Below are 23,396 nucleotides of genomic sequence, written 5' to 3' on the forward strand. Positions count from 1 at the left end.
TCATTGGTCGTTAAGAAACAAAACAAAAAAACATGCCATAGGAGATTGCCAAGACACCTAAACCTAAAGCTTGGAGAGGTCTTAAACAACAGCAATAAAGTTTACTATAATAACCCATGTGCACAACATATAGCACACAAATCCCAGGAGTGCCCAAGGCCACCCCAAATACTCCTAATAGGCCCTGCTACTTTAATAACACAGCCCTGCCTCAAATAGTCAGACTGCCAGAGTGCATGCTGCCTTTTAAGTGAGGGAGTGAGGGAGTGACGGGGATGTAATTTGAGAGTCGGGGAGAGGGTATCATTAGGCTAAACGTAGAGCGGTGCATGAGCACTGCAGATGTTGAAAGCAACCAAGGACACGGGCTGAGAGCTTTCACATCAAATCATCCGTTGTCGACGCAGGATATCTTTGTTGGCAAAATAACGCAGCAGGACATCTTTGACAAGTGCGTGGCCCAGGGGTCTTAATTCTACAGCAACTCAAAAGGACAGCGGAGATTACCAGAGGAAAGTTTGGTTTGATAGCCTGTGATATTGCTGGGATTCAAGTCCTGAGTGAGCCGCGCTAAGATAAACTACCTGTCTTCACATTTTGGAGAAATGCGATAACAAATAGCGGTGCGTGGATTCCGACCGGAGAGATCATCACTTCACCAGTCTAAACGGAATCTTTTCACAACTTTTCCAAATATTGGAGTTTATGTTGTGTGAGAAACGATGGCTGCTCCTCACCTTATACTAACTCTGTGGTTACTCACTCTGCGCCTTTGTAGCGCAATATTTTTGGGACCGTTGTACCCGGAGATGTCCAACGGCACTTTCCATCATTACTTCGTACCGGACGGCAACTATGAGGAAAACGACGACCCGGAGAAATGTCAAATGCTTTTTAAAATGACAGACGAGAGAAAATGCAGCCTGGACGAAGACCAGGACTCTGTCATCCGTGACGATTTCACTATCATAAAGCGCCACATCGAGGACGCGGCCAGGGTTCTGGAGGGGATTGGGAAGAGCATCTCGTACGACCTGGACGGGGAGGACAGCTACGGAAAATACTTGAGGAGAGAGACCACGCAGATCAGCGAGGCATTCAGCAACTCCGAGAAATCTCTGCTGGAGTTGGAGGTGAAATTCAAACAGAGCCAAGAGACCGAGCTGAGGGAAGACCACCGCATCGGTGACGACTTCCTCAATATGATCGTTCACACCAGAGACGTGTTGAAGGAGACTCTGGACATTTCACTGGGGCTGAAAGACAAACACGAGCTCCTGTCGCTCATCATCAGGAGCCACGGGACCAGACTAAGCCGGCTGAAAAATGAGTACATGAAAGTCTGAGTCAGACTGAATATGTGGCTATATCCTCAGGCTTTGTTTGCATTTTTAAGGAGGGGGAACACCCCGACGAGGGCGCATTCTCCTTACCTTTATAAAGCTGTTGATATTCATTCATTTTAACATTATTTAATTTTATGCCATACATTTAATTAAATAAATGTAACGAGGTTGAGAAAGTCCTCCTTTTTGAGAGTACTCAAGAAGAGAGAGAGAGAAGGGTTAAATGTGTTTTGAGTGACTTGACCACCTGAGTCATTTTGGAGAACAAGAGGCGCACATTATGTGCTGAAACAATGGCTGGGTCCTATGGGTACCTCGTGGTCCACAGGGGGAGTGATATTGTCAGGCATATAGATTAAATTCTGCATTTTTGTGATAGAAAGGCAACAATGATCTCAGTTGATTGTAAAAATCGTATGGGGTCAGTTTATTGGTGCAGAATAACTGCATTCATATCACAACATGTGGGGAAAGTGCATAGAATGTAGGAGCACATGCCTTGAATGTTTATTGCAGGAAAAACAGGAACTTTTTTGCAGCTCTGCCCATTTTTTATTCTGCGCTTGAGCAGTGTAAGCACACACAGTTAATAAGAACTGTACATCAGTGTCAAAATAAAGTACCTTTATTTAATAATGTGATGTTTTGTATTATTTTATTAATAATAATATTATGATGTTAATTATGATAATGAGTCGAGGTTGTAAACAATCTCTAATTTTAATCCAGCAATAAGGTCCTGAATATCTTTGTGTGGGACAGGATATGTCATTATGTGGTTATTGAAATGTAATACTGTGAGTGTCTATATTTTTATGTTGAGTGAAAACAAATATTCTTGATGTGAAATTGTGCATCATCATAGCTAAGTATATATTCTTGTGATGGCAATGTTTTGAGATTATGAGGCATCATAATGACTGGGGGTGTTTAATCCCAAAAACCAAAGATGACTGCGGGCAGGATTATTGAACTTCAAACACTCAAGGTGTGTCTTCATCTGAGAGTTAGTTGTTTTAATATAATAAAATCTTCAAGCTTAAGCGCGTATCTCTGTGTCCTTGTACCATTGTGTTTATCATGTCTGTCAGAAAACAAATGTCAGATTTGTGCAAGCAAATGTGTGTGTGTGTGTGTCTGTGTGTGTGTGTGTGTGTGTGTGTGTGTGTGTGTGTGTGTGTGTGTGTGTGTGTGTGTGTGTGTGTGTGCGCGCGCGCGCGCGTGTGCATGTGCGTGTGTGTGTGCAGTGCACGCACATGTGCACTTACAGTGATGGTTGTTTGGGGGAAGGTGGGTGGGGGTTGCTTGTGTACAAAGAATCCCACTGTCTCGAAAATCTGCTTTATTCAAGTGTGTAATGGGCTTAATTCTTACTCTTCTATCCCATGGCTTTTGCCAGTATATCTATGCCAATGAGTGCGTATGCAGGTGCTGGGCTAGCCTCTCTAACTCTAAAGGTATACGCCTACGCTTTAAGTCCTACAAAAGAGGTGATCTAATTGTGGCTTGACATTAATGTGTCCCTGCTGACTCATACTACCATTCTGGTATATTTGCTGTGAATTGCTCTTAAGCTGTTCAGGAACGATTATAAAACTGCCACACTCGTGGCAGCCGGTAACAAAAATGAGGTTGCGACATGAAGCTGTGTGCCATGTAGCTTGTGCAAAAAATGTCTTTAGTGAGGGATATGCCTTGTGATTTTTATGATTTTATAGGCCTAAACAATTTGTACAAGCACTGTAGTATATGTCACTCAAATAGGGCCAAGGAGCTGTGTGCACAGCATACCCAACAGCCAGTGCTGCTTGTCTCAGGCAATACAGTAAATTGAACTGAATAAGGTTTCGAATATTTCAGTAAATCTTTAATTTACTTCAACAGACTTCAACAAAATACTATTCTAGATTGTGGCATTTTTTACGACTTCCATCCTGCCCACAGTCTGGTGCTGACCAAACATCTGTCATGATTTGCATGGGGAACATTCAGTGTAGGCCTAATTGCTCTCACACAAACGATGAGGCAGCCCCAGGCATGTCTGACTGTCTACAGTAGGCTAAATGTTCTTTTTTTTAAGCCTTCATTCCATAAGCCCTTATAGTGTCCACTTATTTGAGTTGGAGTTATTCACCTGGCGATGAAAGGCAGGCTAGGATTTTAGTGTTCCTTCAAACGATACAAATCTGTGATTTAGCTCTATGCAATGACAGGTGAGACTATGGAACTATGGAAGTCTGGCTATGGCTTGGCCTGACTATGGTGGCAATGCAGAGAATTAAAAAAAAGAAACACATAGCCTACTGTGTCCAACCCACTTTTTAAAAATCACATTTAATGCTACTATGTTGATACCACAAACATCACAGCATGACCCTCTATCAGGCATTGGGTGAGTCTAGCCCAGTCGGGCTACAATGTAGCAGTATAGAGCAACTAATCATAGCTCAGCTACACCGTCTGGTAACCTTTCCCCTACTTCCAGCATTGGGGCAACACTGCAACACGATTCTCACGCCTTCGCGTTGTAACATATCTCATTCAAACTGGTCGAGGACGCGAACTAGGAGCAAGGTAAAGTCCGCATTTGTGCTTATCACTTTTGACGCAAGGCGTCTAACAGGACAGATGGTTTGTAACGTGTTAATAACGGTGATGTAAACATCTGTTTACAAACATCAGGCTCATCCTTGCTGGTGAGCTGCCGATTGCAAACGCTACGTCAATGATGTTTATGAGATGTGTTCTTGTGTGAGAGGAAATATTGCTTGTTTCGGTTTAGCAAACACCAAGTCAACAGTTAAAGTATGCACAAAATGTGTAACCCGCGAATTGCTGCGGTGATATTTGCCAAACATCTATCACTCTGGTTTACGGAAGCAGCGGTGCTAGGCGCTAGCTTTAGAACTAGAATGCCATTGGCTTTGTGTGTTCATGCTACAATGTTGCCGGGAGGTGTAAACATTGTATCTAATGAAAGGTGAATGTAGGGTAGCCTATGTTCGTAGGCTTACCTCACTGTGTAAGTGTCAATACCAATCTTCTGTAAATTTCGGGGGAAACAGAAACTTTGGAAATGTCAACTTGGAAACCTAGCTACGCGTAATAGGGACATGGCGACCCATTTCTCAGGACCTCATTTGCTATCTGTTGCACAAGCATCCAGACCCGGTTGACAGGAGCCGTGGTGACCCTTTACCCAGTTTACGAATGCACTCCTAGTGTGTTGTATTTACGTCACAATGTCCACGCGGAGTCTGGTGTTGCGGCAGCTGGGAGTTGGACACTGCGCGGGGTCAAAGGTGTGTCTCGAGAGACGTTACAGGAGGCAGGAAATGTTACTTTCACCAATAGTTTCGGAGCTTCTGTGTTTTATTGTAGCCCTGGGTTATGTGTGATTGCATGTTCCAGAATAATCAGCAAAGCAAAGCAGATGAACCCTCGATCCATTTCATTAATTACAGAACGTTCCAACATCTGTCTTCATCAGAGAAAGTCTTTAGGTTAGGTTTAGGTTATTCGTTTATTTTATTTGCCCACTTGTTTTTAATCTTATTCATTGTAGTTCATGTAATTGGATCTATTGGTGGTTGCTGGTGAAAGTGTGCAGTCTAACAATAGTACAATGTAGGCCCAGTTACAGGTGTGTGGCCTATTTGATGGAATGAATGCTGCCAGTGTTGGCAAAGTGTTGGCCAGTGTTGGCAAAGCAGTTAAAAGACTAAATGAAGTGCAAGACTGTCAGGCCTCGCTCAGTCCCTCTATCTTCATCAATGTATCATTCTCCTTTTACTGTCTTGTGTATCCATCCTAGTTGCTTGAAGCTTCAGTATGGTCCACTTACTGTGTATACTGAAGCAGAATGCACATGCAGTAAGCTTTTGCAAAGTAAGCCTGCAAGTAAAGAGCCCCTCTGCTGAAGTGATGCCACAGACAGGTGGCATAATGAAAATATTGTTGTCTTCTATCTGCCTATGCACACACTTCAGTCATTAGGCCTACATCATTCTACAACTTTGACCCCCCCCCCCCCATGTTGAGCTGAAGTTGGCGTCTTCGTGTGTGTGTGTGTGTGTGTGTGTGTGTGTGTGTGTGTGTGAGTGAGAGAGAGAGAGAGAGAGAGAGAGAGAGAGAGAGAGAGAGAGAGAGAGAGAGAAAGAGAAGGGCGGGTACAGGTGGACTGTGTAGGATGTTGGCCAGAGTATTGCAACTGTGCTGCCTATTGCCGAATTTGATGTTTTCACAAATATTCATTAAATAATATACTAATACAGTATACTAGCATGACCAAAGTACAATACATTTTCCACCTAAAAATGAACGAAAAGTGCAATTTTCCCAGGCAAAATGAATGCTTCGAATTTGATGGTGTGGGTGGTAGGTATTCATGAAAAATGTAACATAAGGGGCAGCATGACGTCTGGAAAGGAAACTGCTAAAAAATGTTACACAGTGCACCTTTAAAGGCCAATGTCCGATAAAACACAGTTTTACTCACTCCTTTTGGAAATCGGACGGTCACCCCAAGTTAAACTCACATGCAAGGCTCTCATAGCGTTGCGTCACCTCGCCTGGATGCATTTCCCGGTGTTTCCCAATTAACATAAACAATGCAGAGAAACGAGCGAATCATGAAAGCCTTTCTGTGTTGCGTCACATCGAAAGAAGGCGTTGCCCACAAAGGTTTATGTCGACCCATTTTTCTAAAAACATGTTGAGTAATTTTTTTCTGCTTGTTTTCAAAACCAGCATCGCATCATCATCATCATCATCATTTCACTACAATTACCATGTATGTGACAAATAAAAGTACTTGAACTTGAACTTGCCTGGTGGCCCGAAACCTAGCTTAGCTTAGCTATCAGTTGGTTGCTACTCTCAGATGCACACAGAGCACAAAGCCTCATACATACAGCCGTCTCACTCTGCTCGGTCCATGCTTGCAGTTCGCCTAGGGGTCGCTGTCGAAAGAGCACAGCCTTGAATGGAGCCTGCACGCCTCCGTTGGCGCCCCTATAGTGCAGTACCACCCGGGGAAGTGATGACTCTAACTTTAGATGATCTCTCTGCAGAACAGGAGGGAAGGAGCCAATCAGAGACGGAAATAGACGAGAAACCCGGAAAACCCTCTCGTTTCTCCACAAGCCACCTTGCTAGCTTGCAAAAACGGCTTGAAACAAAGCAACCAGAACGTATTTTAAAACAGGACCAACGCGTAACACATTCAATAACAATGGGGAACACAGCAATATTAATGAAATGACGTTGAGAGGACATCTTTAAAGGATAACTTAAGCCAATTTCAACATTCAGTTGCAATGCTCACACCAGTGGTGTAGTCTACGTAGAACGCGGGTATACGGAGTATACCCAAAAAAGTAGACTACACCACTGGCTCACACTACCTTGGACTTGTCAGTAGTACCTGAGGGTTTTTTTTTCAGCCTTTTCCGAGATCCTGGTCATTGTAATGGGGGCAGGTATTTGTTTACATTAAAAAAAAAACATCTTTATGTATTCCCAAAAACATCCAAAAGGTTATGCAACATCAGCAGACAACTAGCAAACAGCGATACCGTTTGGGAAAATATTTGGAGTGGGCCTATGTTTAGAAAGTTTTTAATGTAAACAAAATCTGCCCCCATTAGAATAGGTCAGATCTCGGAAAGTCCTGGGCCGAAAAATGCAGCATCACGGGTACTGACAAGTCAAGGGTAGCGTGAGAGATACAACAGCATATTGGAATTGGCTGAAGTGGTCCTTTACATTAAGTTTGGGTGTGTGGCAGGCAGAGTGCAGGGTACAGGTACACATGCTGCTTTCCTGGTGTTGTGGCTCTAAAGTCCTTGGCCGTGTTGACACAGGTGCCCAGGTGTTGACTACACTGAGGTGTCACGCCATGCCTATTAGTCTATCAACTGCAATATCAACTTATGCAATCTCTTCGCTGGAACTCATTTGCATGTACCGAAGCAAGTTTTATGACGGGAAAAGGCTCGAGTTAAATTTATTTAGTCATTCTTGCATTCCTACTGAAGTGTTGGGGACTTTTTGGGGGGTTGGTGATATTTCCATTTCCTTAGGTTTGAGTTTGATGGCATAGTTTTATGGGTGAGCACATCATGTGAAATGAACTTTTCATAATGTCTTAATGCATAATGACACAGCTTTTACCAGTTGATTTTGAATGAACTATTTGTCTCTTAAGCTGTTAAGTTGAGAAGTTATGACTTACTTTCCACTAAATAGTGTTGAATTCCTATGCAGAATTTGGACACAACACTACACTCTAAGTCTTTGCAGAGCTAAAAGACCAGGAGCTAATTTGAAAATAAGGATTTTAAAGCCATCGCTAGCTGCTGTTGCAAAAAAAATAAACATAAAGAAATGATTGATGATAAATGACTAATGTTTGGTAAATGTAATGTTTGGTATCTTCTAATATGACACCACAGAATGCACTTTCCACATGTTGCAAAAAAGTACCATCAGCTGCATTCTAATATGATGTCATCTAAAGTGTTGACACGAAGACACTTATCTTGAGTTATGGCCTGAAGTGTGTGAATAGATAACCAGGCTACTGTTGTCTTTCTCCATGTGTGTGTGTGCGCGCACGCGTGTGTGTGTGTGTGTGCGCGCGCGCATGTGTGTGAAGCGTTGCATAACCACCGTGTCCTTATTTATTGCCTCTTCCTTTGACAGACCAGACTCCCGTGAGCCCGACACCAGTCCAAGTGGCAGCTGCATCTGCGTCTGTCTCTGTGTGTGTGTGTGCGTGCCTGTCTGCCTGCACCAGTGTGTGTGTGTGTATGAAGGATGTTGTCTCGGCTCGCTCGCTGTGTCTCCAGCTCTGGAGTCTCCCGGGCGGCTCGGCAGGTGGTGAGGCATCATGGGAAACACAGCAGCAGAGTCCCAGCAGCAGTCCCTCCTGCAGCCGCCGTCATCCTACCCCCCTCCGCCACCACCGCCACCCCCACCGCCATTTTGTCCTCCAGGGGTCACCAGACGCTGGCCGCCGCCGCGTCCCTACCCGGGGTTGGGGCCACTCCAGTGGGGGTGAGGCACGCGCGCACCCTGGAGCGGGAGCGGCTGCTCCAGGTGGAGTGGGAGGACGGCACCTGCAGCCTGTACCCCTTCACTTGGCTAAGGGACAACTGCCAGTGCCCGCACTGCACCCTGCAGTCAGCCCAGGCCAGGAGCCTGCTGCTCGCAGACCTGGACGTCCACACTGGCATCGACAGCGTGCAGCTCACAGACAATAACAAGGTAAGTTCTGTGTTATATTTTGAATTTTACAATATTTTAATATAAATGATCTATGGTCTAATGTAAATTGGACACTGGTGTGTTGATAGTGTGCCGCTCACAGACAACAACAAGTCTATATGTTTAGAAATGGACTACAAATTATATAACGAAATTGTAGACCGGCTTTGACAGCTCACAGACAGCATCTGTACTGTTCTATACAGAAGATACAGTTGTATTAGACTTGGTCTATGTACAGTACCAGTGTACACAACAGTAAAATCCACTGAAGCCAAAAACCTAGGTCAACGCTTGTGTAACTAACACCATAGTTCAAATAGAGCATCGAATAAATATTTGCAGTTTGTGAATAAATAGGAATAAATAGCACAGCAGTCTAACAAGGTACTTGGATTAGAAAGGACATGACGTCTGTCTGCTGCACATGCTTTAGGAATCATGACTTGATCCAGATTTGTTCTGTCAAACTGTGAATCTCTGCAACAGTTTCTGAAAGTGCACTGTGTAATTTTTTAAGTAGTTCATTTCCAGAATCCATGCTGCCCATTCACAAATGTTACCTTTTTAACAAATACTTACCACCACCATAAAATTCTATGTGTTCAATATGACTGGGAAAATTGCACTTTTCATACATGATAAGTGGAATATACTCCATGGTCAGCCATGTTTACATTTTTAGCTGCAAAACTTACTTGTACTTTGGTCATTCTAGTAAATACTGGTTTATTACTTAGTAAATATTCATGGAAAGTTCAAATTTGGCAATAGGCAGAACAATTTCAATGAGAAGCATAGTTGCAATACCTATTCTGGTCATAATCTTACACAGTGCACCTTTAAGCTTATATTTTGTATGAAACTTATTCACTAGACTATAGCTTTATTCATGAAGTGTATAATGTCTGTATGAGATTCAAATAATGGTTGAAGTTACATGTAGTATTCATAACTGTTTCACATACTCATGGAGCTGGGGACTCATATGCTGCTGAAGCTTTCCGATGTAAAATGCACTGTCACTTAATGTGGTAGAATGTGTGAAAAGATAGTTATTACATAATGTTACAAAGTATGATATAGCCTGTACTAATGCAGATACAAGTGTTTATCACTTTGTTTATAAAGGATTATGAACACAGGCATCATACAAATAGTATGCTAATTACTTAAAAAAGACCTTAAGTCCATGCGCTTGGACATGTTTTAGTAATTTAAGAGGGAGCAACCTGGCTCTCTTTGGTTCCTGCAATCTGTTTCAAATTGTTTCAGTTTCGGATCAAAGGCTTCACAACAGCAGCATCCAGATATGGTGTGAAGAGTATGTAGTGCTAATACCTGTTACCTCAACAGAAGCACAGTCTGTGAAAGCAGTCATTCCTGATTTACGTTAAGCATGTAGTATATGTGCTCAGCTGTAGTGATGTATTTTATATATACTGAGGCTCCTGGCATGGTATATATATAGAGAGAGAGCTGTAATTTCAATTTCCTTGTAGGACCTGTGCATACTGTATGAGGAAACTGACAATAAAAGCTGACTTGACTTGACTAACTTGAATAACAATGCAATGAGGAAGACAGCATGCAAGCACACACACACACAGACACACACAGACACACACACACACACACACACACACACACACACACACACACACACACACACACACACACACACACACACACACACACACACACACACACACACACACACACACACACACACACACACACACACACAGACACACGCACACAGACACACAGACACACAAAGGTAAGGTATAAAAAGAGATTACAATAAAGACAAAGTTTTTGCAATGGAGACCATTTCGTGAAGACCACAGAAGCTGCTGGTGACATATTATGTGCTGCTTTTAAAGTCAAGACCACTGTTATATGCCCTGTACAAATGAGTCGAGTTAAGCAACTGGACTACTTTATTGGAGCTTGACGTTTGAGGAGTGTGACGTTTGAAAAGCTTGGCGTTTGAGGAGCTTCATTGAGCCACGCTTCCTTGAGGGATGAAAACTGTCATACAACATAATTTCGCTGTCCAGCAGAAACCTTGTATCTCCACTAGTTTTTAGTTATTTTGTTTTTTTTTGTTGTAAAATCGTTCTTTATTCATTATAATTGCAGCAGGGGTGCAGCACACGGAGGTGTGCGACAGGGGTGCACTGGAGGGGTTATTTATCACAGAATATAAATCAGCACTACTGGTCAGTCTCCATGAGTGTATTCTGTAATAACCGGGGGTGCTATGGTGCAATGCACATTTGGGCTTTCATGCCCATGGGGACCCTGGTTTGAGTCTGGACGGGGTCATTTCCAAGTCCTCCCCCATCTCTTTCTCCCACTCACTTCCTGTCAGCATCTTATACTATCCTGTCAATAAAGGCATAAAAAAGCCCCTAAAATATATACAGTTGAGGACGATATTATTAGCCCCCCTCCTGAAATTAGACATTTCTCTTGATTTCTCAGTAAGAATGGCCATTATTGACCGTTTCTGTTATTCTGGAAACAAATACACTGATGGAGATAATGTTCAATGAGTTGAATTTGGATTTTTCTATTGTTACGATGAGTTTAAACAAAAAAGGGCAAAAATGACAAGGACAAAATCATTAGCCCCCTGATCATTAATAGTCAATATGGCGCCATTTATGAACCAAAACTGACAACAGGCTCTGATAAGTTGCTACCTAGGTTGGCACATGCCCCACTAGAGATTTTGGCCCATTGCTTCACTGCAAAGTATTCTAGCTGGTCCAAATCGCATGGATGCTGAGCATAGACATTAACCACAGACTCTCAGTGGGATTGAGGACTGGACTATGAGCGGGTGATTCCAATATCATGGTTTTAGTGTCCTTGAAGAACCTCTGAACTAATCTAAATGTATGCTTTGGGTTACAATGTTGTTGGAAGACACAGCAATCCAGATTCAGACCCAGACCCCCTGTGTCTGAGGCTGAATAACAGACTAAACTTGATGCCCCACCACTGTGTGTAACTCTGGAAACTGCTTGGCCTCATTAGACCAAAGAAGCATTGCACACCTGCCTAGATGAATGTTATTGACCTGGCCTCACCTGGAGTTTTTTCCCCCACCAAGAAAGACAGTTGTTAGGGCTTGTCATCATATTGGGCATTGGGGCCATCATCACAGAAGAACCCCTTTACTAAAGGCAGTGCATATCAGAGTGTTATTGGGCTATGCCTGTGAACATTTGAAAGACAAAAATGAGTTTTGAACATCTCTGCTTTCATCTGATGATATTCAATTGCACCTGCTTTGATGCATGAATTCTGCTTCTGTCAGGTGAAGAAAGGGATAGGCCTTGAATCGTTATAAGATGGTTTCCACAATTAAACATGGTGGTGGATGCATCATTCTGTGGCAGCCTCAGCCACAGGAAACCTTGTTTGGGTGTACGGCACCATAAAAACTGAAAATTATGATAGAATGTGGAAAGTGACCTTGCAAAAATATGATCATAGAGGGAGCTAAGATCTTCACTGGATCTTTCAATAAAATAATAACCCAAAACTTGCATCCAAAATAGTTCAAATGTTCTTCAAGGATACTAAAACCATGGTCACGGAGTGGTTCAGACCTCAATCCTTTAGATAGTATTTGAAGAGTGCTGAAAATGAATGTCCATCCTCAACATCCATGCCATTTGGACCAGCTTAACTATTTGCAATGAAATAAATGGGCCAAAATCCCTGGTAGGACATGTGCCCACATAGTTAACAACTAATCAAAGTGCCTGGGGTCATTTTTTGTTCATAAATGGCACTGTATTGACTATTAATGATAAGGGGGCTAATAATTTTGTCCTTGCCATTTTTACAGTTTTTTGTTTAAACTCATTGTGAAAATGGAAAAGTCCAAATTTAACTTATTGGATACTATCTCCATGGTGTATTTGTTTCCAGAATAACACACATTTATTAATAATAATTATTCTCAATGATCAATGAAGAGATATGTCTAATTTCAGGAGGGGGGCTAATAATATCGTCCTCAACTGTATATTTTTAAAAAATCATTTATAACCAAATGTAATGTTGAAATGTTTATTTATTTGGAAAATGTGATTGATAAACTAATAAGTGATTAATAGTGATTTATGAACTAATAAGTAAAAAAAAACCTGGAAAGTGGAGAGTCAAGGATTATGCAGGACAGCAACGATAAGTCCTTTAGACAACATGATCATGGATGAATGAGAATCTTTATAGACATAATATGAAGTATGAACTTATTGTGTCCTGTTCCGCACAGGTGTCCATCACATGGCCTGACCAGCACAGCAGTGAGTTTGATCCAGAGTGGCTGAAGAAACGCTGCTTCTCTCCAGAGGCCAGGCAAGCCAGGCAAGAGGAGCTCTTCCTCAATGGTGAGTCCTGTTCTCCTGCTATTGCATAACAACAACACCACCACCAACAACAACAACGACAGAAATAAACACAACAACAATAATAATATTTTAGCAATAAATGGATCTTGCCATGTAGCTTCATAACACACACCATTCTACTAGTGAACCACCTTAATTTACTATTTGTTGAAAAAATTTTACTACCACAATAGTACTATACTAATATGATGGTATACAGAGACTAATGTAACACATTACGGCTTGGTCATTGCCATTCTGGTAACTTACAAAGCAACAGGGAACGTGTCCTAACACAATCATGTAGCGGTATGTAGTCTTTTTATATCGATGCAGTATTTTCCTGGGTCTAATAAGAGTCAGGTAGTGTTGTAACCACACATAGTTTACATCTGTGTGGAGCCCCCCTAGTTCCACAACATGCGGTTTTTGGGGGCTGTATTATGCCTGGGAGGGATCAGTGTTACCTCTGAGGGCCTGCACACAGGTCCAGAAGGATCCAAAGGACCTCCACACACACATCCTTCCTCTTTGCTGAGGAGAAGATTGCTATCAGGCACTCTGTAGGTGATGGATTCCTTTTTCTTGTATAGCACTGTACCTTTTCAGCGCATGATGTCTGGTGGTGTGAGTGGAGTTAGGGTGGCTGCTCTTACAGTGTTACGAGTGCTGTGTGTCCTCTCAGACAGACAGGTGAGAGAAGGTTCTCCCTCCTGCTTGTTCCAAGGATCCACCTCTTCACTGGCACTGAAACAAACCTCTCCACTTTCCTCACATCAGGCCTTTTCTCCTATAGGCCTCCCCCTGCTCCCCTTGCCTCCCCATTGCTTTGCTTTGCCCCCACCCCTACCGCCTCTACTTCCCGGCACGCCTCCTCTCCTCAGCTCCCCACAGCCACCTCCCGCTCTCCTCTTCCCATTCTACTCCACCACCAAAACCTTCACCTCACAACAACTCCCCCACCTTCTTCTCCCCGCTCTTGTCTACCACCACTCCTCAGCACAACAGTGACACCCCCCCTCACCCAGCTCTCTACTCTGCATCCCTCCACCCACCTCCATCTCCTCCACTTTCAGCTCTCCACTCTACATCCCCCCATCACCTCCATCTCCTCCACTTTCAGCTCTCCACTCTACATCCCCCCATCACCTCCATCTCCTCCACTTTCAGCTCTCCACTCTACATCCCCCCATCACCTCCATCTCCTCCACTTCCAGCTCTCCGCTCTGCATCCCTCCACCCACCTCCACCTTTTCCAGCTCTCCACTCTACATCCCCCCCATCACCTCCATTTCCCTCCACTTCCAGCTCTCCACTACATCCCCCCATCACCTCCATTTCCCTCCACTTCCAGCTCTCCACTACATCCCCCCATCAGCTCCACCACGTCTAGCTCTCTGCTCTGCATCCCCCCATCACCTCCACCACTTCCAGGGGTTTCCGTTGCCAACCGCTGCCAGCTCAGCAGCCCTAAGGAACAGCAGGAGTGCTCCCTTCTCCCCCTTTGACGAGGACTGTCTAGCCCAAAATGTGCTGCATGTGCCTGCTGTGCCTTCCACGCGCCTGCATGTGTACATGCGTCCATCCATCCCTCCATCCCTCGCTTCCTCAATCGCTCCCTCCCTCCATTCCTGGCTCCTTCCCTCCCTCCCTCCATCCCTCTCTCCTTCCCTCCCTCCCTCGCTCCATCCCTCCTTCCCTCCCTCCCTCCCTCTCTGGGTTTAATTAGCTCCTCCTGAGGGACACGCCGAAATTCCTTCTCCTTACTTTGACGCTGAGGAAGGAGAAGAAGAAGAAGAAGAAGAAGAAGAAGAAGAAGAAGAAGAAGAAGAAGAAGAAGAAGAAGAAGAAGAAGAAGAAGAAAAAGAAGAAGAAGAAGAAGAAGAAGAAGAAGAAGAAGAAGAAAAGAAAGGACAAGGGAAAGAAAGAAAGCAAGAAAGTAAGAAAGAAATAAAGAAATAAAGAAAGAAAGAAAGAAAGAAAGAAAGAGGTCCAGGGAACCTATTTTGAGTGTCAGGAGACCTGTGTGTTGTGACAGGCCAGGGGGACTTGTTGTTGAGTTGTGCAAAGAAGGTAGAAGTACTCTTACAAATGTAATAACAGCGGTAGTTACTACATGGTTTCAACTTTGTAATATGATACTACTAGTGCTGTAATTACATCTTTAAGAGTACTTCCATTTTTACTTTATACAACTCTGAACTGCAGTGGTGGTGCTGGAGGGGTGCGACAGGGGTGCGCACGAGGGGTGTGACAGGGGTACGCTGCGTTCCCCCTCGGTGCACCTCGCTACGCCTCAGAGGGGGTCACGGTCGCCACCACCATTCCACCACGATCGCATTCCTACACTCTAAGAAAATTTCCCTGCAAAATAACGGCAGTTACTGGCAATTATATTTACCTGTAATTCTACTGTTATTTCACACCAAAAATCAAATACAGCTCATTGCTGTTTAATGTATCACAGTATATAACATTTTTTCAGCAGCAATTGAACTGTTAAATAACAGTACTCTACAGAAAAATAACAGTACATTTCAGTTAAAAAGTTGAATTGTACTGTGTGATGACAGGCAAATACTGGGTCATAGTTGTATTCATGAATATGGCCATGGCAACTTCCCACCCCACCCATCATTCTCCATAACTGTGGTACCCTGGCCATGTTACCACCCCACCCTCCCATCGTTCACCATGACTGGAGTGCCTTGAGCATGATACTATGGCGCTATGCTGTATTGAGAAAATGGTTTGCGGTAGTCCTTTGAAAGTGTGGAAATGAATAAAATTTCAGAGTACGCAGTGCTATGTTACAATGATAGTGTGCAAGGTGGGCTTTTTACTGTATCTCTTGATGAGCCAATGATGAATATAGCATTGGTCAGTCTTTAAAAAATATTTTACACCAAGTAGCACAGCAAACAAGCAGCACTACAAGCTAGCTCTCAAAGCAATGCCTAATTTGCAGCAGGCACATTATATGCAACAATGCCACAAATGATGCCACATACAGCAAGCTTTCACAAAGAGGAAAGTGTGCAAGCATGTAAGCAAGCTTGTAGGCAAGCTTGTAGGCAAACAAGTGCTATGCTGTGCCATGCAGGCCAGCCAGCAGGCAGGCAAGCAACTGAAGTGTTGATAGTCCAGATTTATATACAGGTGCAAGAGTACCATGTGACCAGAGTCATCAGGCCCTTGGCAGGTGACGCCCGTAATTGAATAATGGCATAACAGCCCTACTCAGATGAGGCCAGGCACTGATTAGCAGATTGGTTTAGATGGGGCTGCTTGTTGCAAGAGTGTTACAAGTTCTTAAAATGTTTCAGCCATTCACACTTTCATCACTATCAATGCTATCATGCTTGATAGTATCAGATAATCTTTAACCAGTCAGAATGACTTCAGTTCTTCAGGTGGTATTGAAGTTTGATGGTGATCACGGACAAGTGGAGGATGAATGGGTTTCAATGGTGCTGCCTAAAATAACTTGTTATTTTCTAGAGATGCACCGGATCCGGTTCCGGTTCCGGATCCGTCAGGATAATAGAGTTTTTCACAGGGTCCGGGTCCGGCAGGATCTTAAGCAGTGGATCCGGTATCCGGCATGTTACCTAAAAATCAGGGTCTGGTGCATGTCTAGCCTAGGCTTTTCAGTCTTTCACAACCCCAATCACTGCATGGAGTGAAATCCCTTTGGAAGCGGCTATTGCAGGCAGTGTGGCAATAGTTTGCGCCAACGTAATAAAAAGGGCCCACGTGTGCGAGTAGACTATATGTTTCAACCCTTTTGTAGGATCCGGTATCCGGTTCCGGATCCGGCAGGATCTTATTCAGTGGATCTGGTATCCGGCAGGATCCTAAAAATCAGGATCCGGTGCATCTCTAGTTTTTTCCACAACGGCGAATACTGCTATTGTGCAGTACTTACTGTTTATGCTCAATATGTGACTCAAAGTAATATTTTCACAGTAGTTGTCTGTTTTTTCGAAAAACAGTAGAATGCTGTTGCAGAATTGCCGTAAATAAACAGCTATTTGTTACAGTGTACACTTCCAGAGCTCCCAGTCAGTCGTGCTGTGGCAGTGTATGCTTGCTGTGCTCGAAGTGTTCATAAATGTCTTCCTGTTTGTGGAAGCCATTCGCAGGGAAACAGATGAGGGGGGTTTGCCTCGCGTGCCTTATAAATCAGCCTAAGCGCTCTCATTTGGCGCACACACAAATGTTTATTTATGGCTGGTTGGTTTTTTGGAGACCGTTCTTAATCAAAGCGTGCTAACCACAAGTATCTGTGTTGACGTGACGACAAAGAGATTCGAGATTTTTTTAAAGCGGACACATGGAGGGTCTTTTTTTGGGTCTTTTTCTTAAAACTTTTTTTGTCATTACCTCATACTGTTGTGTTTGACAGCTATATTGAGCGTCTAAAAGTAGTGATGGAGTGACATAACAAAAACGCTATTAGACGTTTAAGTGCCAAATTAAACTTATTAAGTATTGTCAAGGTGCGCATGAAGTCAGTTCCGCCTCCTCCGGCCGCTCTGCTGAAGTGATAATACGTTGGTTTATAGGCCATAAATCAGACGGCGGAGAGAGACAGACGGAGGAAAAACAAGGCCTCCACGTGCAGGGCTGTCCTGCAGGACATAGTTTTGTGTGGAAACTCTCTCTCTCTCCACTTCCTGTCTCCGCCACCATATGGAAAAGAGATCGGAGGAGGAATACGAGTGAGGCAGGAACGGGTTGTGTGAGTTGGTGATGGAGGCCGGGGGATTTAGCTTCTTTCCTCATAACCGCACACCGCTAGCCCATCTCTGTGTCTCAGACTGCGTGGGTGTCATCCAAAAGAACACCAAGAACGTATGTCAACGAATCAACAGGTCGCCTCTAATTGACGTGACCCGTGGTGTTGTCCGGGCAAGCCGTAAATTTATCAGGGACGAAACTATTTCTTGTTCCTGTCACTAGAGGCTGTCTCTATATCGTGCCTGTGTGCCGCAGTCTGGCAAAACCATTTGCTTTGCATGCCAGTAATGTTTCCATCTCACACGACCTGTGAACACGAGGCAACACACCGCAGGTCGCCAGAGCCATTCTACCCGAGTTCAGATTTTGGGCGAGTTCACAATGTCGAGGCATCGTTTTCCGTTCGGGGCCATAACAATGGTGTGTGAGTCAGGGAAAAAGAACTGAGATGAACATCTGGGCTTGCCAAACGTCTCAGCTGTAGTTGGGGTATTATTTGTTCCCAATTAGAAACGGGAAAGAATATTTATCAGAGGACACCATTCCAGAACATGATGTCATAAAGGGCCAGTGTCTATCACAGGACGGAACAGCGCCGCTAGTTACAAGAACCTGTTTCCAGTTTATAGATTGGAAGGAAGCAGAAATCAAGTAAAAGGAGCAGTAGAATCACATGTCCTGGGCTGCTAGGCTGCAGCTTTCTTTAATCTAAAATACGCTATTTTAAACGCCACAGGGGAGCACGAAAGGGAAGGCTTAAATGGAAATCCAATCACTCTTGACCACAGGTTACGGCTGGTAATGGGGCTCGTAAAACGTCAAATAAACAACGAGGGTCTCACCTGGCCGCCGTGTAATAACATGCTCCCCTGACCCACAGAGAGACGTCTCTGCTCCTGACTCAAAGTCAACCACCCCAGGCCAGGGGCCTCGTCATCCATGCCCTTTTGCATCTCCTTCCTCCGGTCACACGAGGTCCTTCCTTCCACATCCTGTGTGCTTTGAACCCTTGCATTTACCCCATTCCCTCTCTCCCCCCCTCTCTCCCTCCCGCCCTCTCTCCCTCCCTCCCTCTCTGCCTGGATGGGCCAGGGGCAGGTTAAGTTAGGTTAAGGGTGAGAAGATTTGCGTTTGCTTTGGCTAAGTGTCCGCTGCGGTTTGCTTCATCTTTTTACGACGTCTCCCTCTGGCCATCGCTCCCTCCATTCCCCCTGTGTGTATAGACTGTTGTCTTTGTTTTGCTTGCCTGTTCACTTACTACATCATTGTCGCCACGCCACAGAAATGTCCCATCGGATCTTTTTTTCCCTTCTGTTTCTCTCCCTCCCTACCCCTAAAGAGAGACAAGTGGCTCTTTTCTGGGAGACACACACAGCAAATCTCTTGTATTTCGTTCTCTTGTGAGGCGATTCCCTCATTTCACGGGTTTCTTGTTTGGTGCTCGGTCAAATAGTTGAGTGGTTTGTCATTGGTTTGGCAGTTTTATAAATGCTCTATATAAAGTGTGGGGATGCACAACACCACCTTTTTTGAAAACCGATTCGAGTACGAGGACATTCATTTCTGGATTTGCCAATACCGAGTACCGTTATCAATACTTTAACCCGACAATGTACAATGAAAATAATCGCACAGCCTTGTTTTTTCCACCTGTGATATTTGTTTCATTGTCCATTACCATGTAGATTTAAATGTTAATTTTTCCCATGCTGCTTTCAAGTCAATGGAACGTGATGAGATGTTGATTTGTTTCATGCAATAGCGGTATCGGTGCCTGGTATCGGTGCCTGGTATCGGTGCCTGGTATCGGTGCCTGGTATCGGTGCCTGGTATCGGCAAGTGTTTCACAAATGCGAGTATGAGTATAATGAGCAAGTATCGGGGCCAGTATTGGTATCGGTGCACCCCTAAGAAAGTGTTCTGGAAATGGCTGACCTATACTCCAGGATCTAATCAGTGCTTTATTCTATCTTTTAAATCAAACAGTCAACACTTTGATCTTCCCTCCTGATATCCGATTTCTCGATACTGACCATCTGGTGGCTCAGGCCGTGTCCCTGTAGCATTTTTCTCCTCATCTGCTAAGGTCATCTGCTGTTAAGAGCTCCCTCCTCGTCTCTAACTCTCTCTCTCTCTCTCTCTCTCTCTCTCTCTTTCTCTCTCTCTCTCTCTCTCTCTCTCTCTCTCTCTCTCTCTCTCTCTCTCTCTCTCTCTCTCTCTCTCTCTCTCTCTCTCTCTCTCTCTCTCCTCCACCTCCTCTTCCTCCTCCTCCACCTCCTCCTCTTCTACCTCCTCCTCCTCCTCATGTGGAAAACAATCCACTCTCCAATGCAGGCCTTTGCCAAGAGAAAAGGGTCCTTTAAGTAGTCAGCCAACCCCTCCAAACCGTATTCGAAACCCAAACCACCTAACCCCCCCAAGTACCCACCCTCCATCTAACCCATCCAACCTCCACCATGCTGTTAGAAAGGTTAGGCTGCTCTGTGATTCGTGTAGGTGGAGGCTGTAGAATGCTGGAGGTTGGCTCCTACAAAGTCAGCCTCCACCACCACCTGAGGCCCTTCTCAACTCCCCCAATCTAAACCTTCCAGCCTACAAGATGCTGTTAAAAATGTTAGGCCGCCCTGTGATACATGTACGTAGGTGGAGGCTGTGGAAAGGTGTGTGTGTGTGTGTGTGTCTGTGTGTGTGTGTGTGTGTGTGTGTGTGTGTGTGTGTGTGTGTGTGTGTGTGTGTGTGTGTGTGTGTGTGTGTGTGTGTGTGTGTGTGCGTGCGTGTGCGTGTTTATGTGTGAGTGTGTGAGTGGGGGATGGGGGGGTGACTAAGGTTAGAAAAAAAGGGTCTCAGACAGTGAGGTCTTTGTAAGTGAGTGGGGGCATGCACACGTACTACTATCTCACTCACACTGGGGGAGTGAGGGAATGACATACACACTCGCACGCCTGCACGCACACACACACACAAGTAGGCACGCACGCACACACGCATGCACGCACGCACGCACACACACACACTGGGGAAGTGAGCAAGAGCGCATACTCCACTTGGAGTCAGTTGTAAGGGATCATCTGTACAAACAGCTGGATTCAGATCAGACCTCCCTTAGCTGGCCAGCCACTAGTATAGCGTATGGGTTCTCAAACCTCTCTGGGCCAGAGACCCCTAATGAAGCACTTTTCCCAAGGCCCCCCTTTCTCATAATCCTGGCTCTAATTATAGAACATTTGTTTGGCTAGGGGGTGTGTTGTTTAAAACATGATCCATTTTGTATTATACTGATTTTAGCTTTTCAACAAGCTCATTAAGATATCTTAAAAACATAGAAACGGTGATGAAATAGGTTATAAACGTAGTCTAAGAGTTTCGTGACTAATGTTTAACAATGTTTTTCATGGAACGTTATTTACCCCGTACCCCAAGGAGTCCCCAGGCCTCATGTTGGGAACCAGTGGTCTATGCTTTGCTGTGCTTGTCCGTGCTGTGCTGTTCATGGGGGGATGTGTTTGCCAAACTACATCTGCATCCGATTACAACACTTGGCTGTTGCCCATGGCGATACAGAGTGATACGGGGCCATGCAGTATCACATCATGACATCCAGATCATTCCCCAAAAGTAGCTGATGATGACATAGGCAATGAGGAATAGAGTCTGGCACATCAGTCCATCAAACCCACATGTCCATCAATGAGAAACGGGTGTTAAACTGGGCACACGGGGTCGTCTTTTTCCCCTAATACAATTTCTGTGATGATTCGTCTTATCTTGTCTTGTGAAGTCACTCACAATCAAAATCTCTCTGCACTCGCTCCAGGCGCAGCAGAGAGAAAAAAGTGAAGTATAAAAATAAAATTCCAAGAAAAATGGGAAAGTCTGTATCTATGTGGACCCATTTTTTTTTTACATGTGGGACTTAATTTTTCAGTAATTTCTGTCTGGCAGAGTGTGGGAGGAGCCTCAGGTGTGGTCGCTCACCTTGTATGGAAAGCTGGCCAGGGCAGACAGACTCATGGCAGACTTTGGCAGGCAGGGAGGAGACAGGAAAAGACTCTTTTTCCCTCTCCCCCTCTTTCTCTCCCTCTCCCCCCCTCTATCTCCCTCGCCCCCCCTCTGTCTTCTCTCCTCTCCTCTCTCTTTGCCTCTTCACTCCGAATCCTTGCTACACACACACGCACGCGCGCGTGCGCATGCACACACACGCACACACACACGCACACACACTCTGACAAATTATTCTGCCTGAGACCAGCTGCAAGACTGTGAAAAGTGATGAAAAAACACTGAGACTGAGACTAATTTCAGCAGCAGCAGCAACAGCAGCAGCGGTAGAATAGGGGCCATGGCTGAAGTGAAATTGCTCCAGAAAATGGCTGTTATTGCTGTAGCAGCCACAGCAGCGATTCCATTTCCAGGGGATGCGCATCGTAGCGGCAAATTTGTGCTCGATGAGAAAGGGAATGCGAGGTATTACACGGCAATAAGGAGCAACTGCAACCCTGGGACAGCACAGCACCGCACCGTCTGAACCTCCCCACCCTGGGCTCCTGGCCCACTCGCACAGACGCTCACTCACTCACTCGCTTTCTCTCTCTTTCTTTCTTTCTTTGCTCTGTTTCTCTCTCTCTGCCTCTCTCTCTCTCTCTGTCTCTCTCTCTCTCTCCCCTTTACTCCCTGTAATTCTTGTTCTTTCTCTCTCTCCTCGCTCTCTGTCTTTCTCACTCTCTCTATCTCTCTCTCTCTCCCATTTGCTTTGATTATGTCACTCTATTTTTCTTCCATTCCCTTTCTCCCATTCTTTCTATTTTCTGTCACTTTCTCACTGTTTCTTCCTCTCTGTCCCTCGTTCTCCTTTATTTTTCTTCCTTACTCACTCTCTCTCTCTTACTGTTGATGTTCAGATGAATGAGTGTGCTCATTCAGTTGGACCCTCAGTAAATCTCTCCTCTCCTTCTCTCGTGAAAAAAAAATCCCCAACCCCTAAACCCCCTGCACCCCCACCCCTCGCCACCTACTCCTCTCCTCCTCTCCTCCCCTGATGACTATTCCCTGCTTCCCTCCTTTCTCTTTCTTTCTCAGTCAGGTCTGCTCTCCTCATCTCATTCTCTCGTTCTCTTGCTCTCTCTTGATTCTTTTCCTTCCTCTTGTCTGTGGATGGTTTCACATCTCCCTCTCTCTCTCTCTCTCTCTCTCTCTCTCTCTCTCTCTCTCCTCTGTTTTATCCACATCTCTCTCCCTGCTATAGTATCCCCATCTCTCTGCCCTGGTGTTATATTATTGGAGCAGCTGTAATTTGCACATGACAGCTGTGGGAGATTAGGAGTGCTGGGTGCCTTTCCGTGGTGCTGAGAGAGGGAAAGAGAAGTGGCGAAAGAGGAACTTCCCATGGAGAAAGATAGCGAGATGGAAGATAGATAGATAGAGGTGGGCTTCTCATGGAGAAATTGAGAAAGAGATGGCCCTTGAGAGTGAGAGAGAGAGATAGAGAGACCGAGATTGACAGACATAGCGAGACAGCATTAAGAGAGGGTGCAGAAAGAGACATAGAGGAAGGAGAGGAGACAGAGGGAGACTTAACGAGACAACATTGGAGAGAGAGTGCAGAAAGAGACATAGAGGAGAGGAG

At 44.7% G+C, this 23,396-nt stretch overlaps 2 protein-coding genes across 3 annotated transcripts in view; both read left to right on the plus strand.

The window, feature by feature from the left end:
- The first annotated feature begins 268 nt into the window (after positions 1-268).
- fibinb (fin bud initiation factor b) lies at positions 269-2,396 on the plus strand. The gene has a single exon (XM_063188897.1). It carries the CDS (start codon positions 723-725, stop codon positions 1,344-1,346), a length of 624 nt encoding a protein of 207 aa, XP_063044967.1. The 5' UTR covers positions 269-722; the 3' UTR covers positions 1,347-2,396.
- An 892-nt stretch (positions 2,397-3,288) lies between these two features.
- The window catches only part of bbox1 (butyrobetaine (gamma), 2-oxoglutarate dioxygenase (gamma-butyrobetaine hydroxylase) 1), a 35,650-nt gene continuing 15,542 nt past the window's right edge, over positions 3,289-23,396 (plus strand). The window contains exons 1-3 of one of the 2 annotated variants that reach the window (XM_063188775.1): positions 3,289-3,920; positions 8,052-8,615; positions 12,916-13,030. In XM_063188775.1, the coding sequence (XP_063044845.1) occupies positions 8,166-8,615; positions 12,916-13,030 (565 nt within the window). In that variant the 5' untranslated portion in view covers positions 3,289-3,920; positions 8,052-8,165. Of the gene's footprint in view, positions 3,921-4,598; positions 4,649-8,051; positions 8,616-12,915; positions 13,031-23,396 lie in introns of those variants that run through there. The other variant, XM_063188776.1, reaches the window with a different exon arrangement.

This window comes from Engraulis encrasicolus, chromosome 22, assembly GCF_034702125.1.
Source record: "Engraulis encrasicolus isolate BLACKSEA-1 chromosome 22, IST_EnEncr_1.0, whole genome shotgun sequence".
NCBI classification, from domain to species: domain Eukaryota; kingdom Metazoa; phylum Chordata; class Actinopteri; order Clupeiformes; family Engraulidae; genus Engraulis; species Engraulis encrasicolus.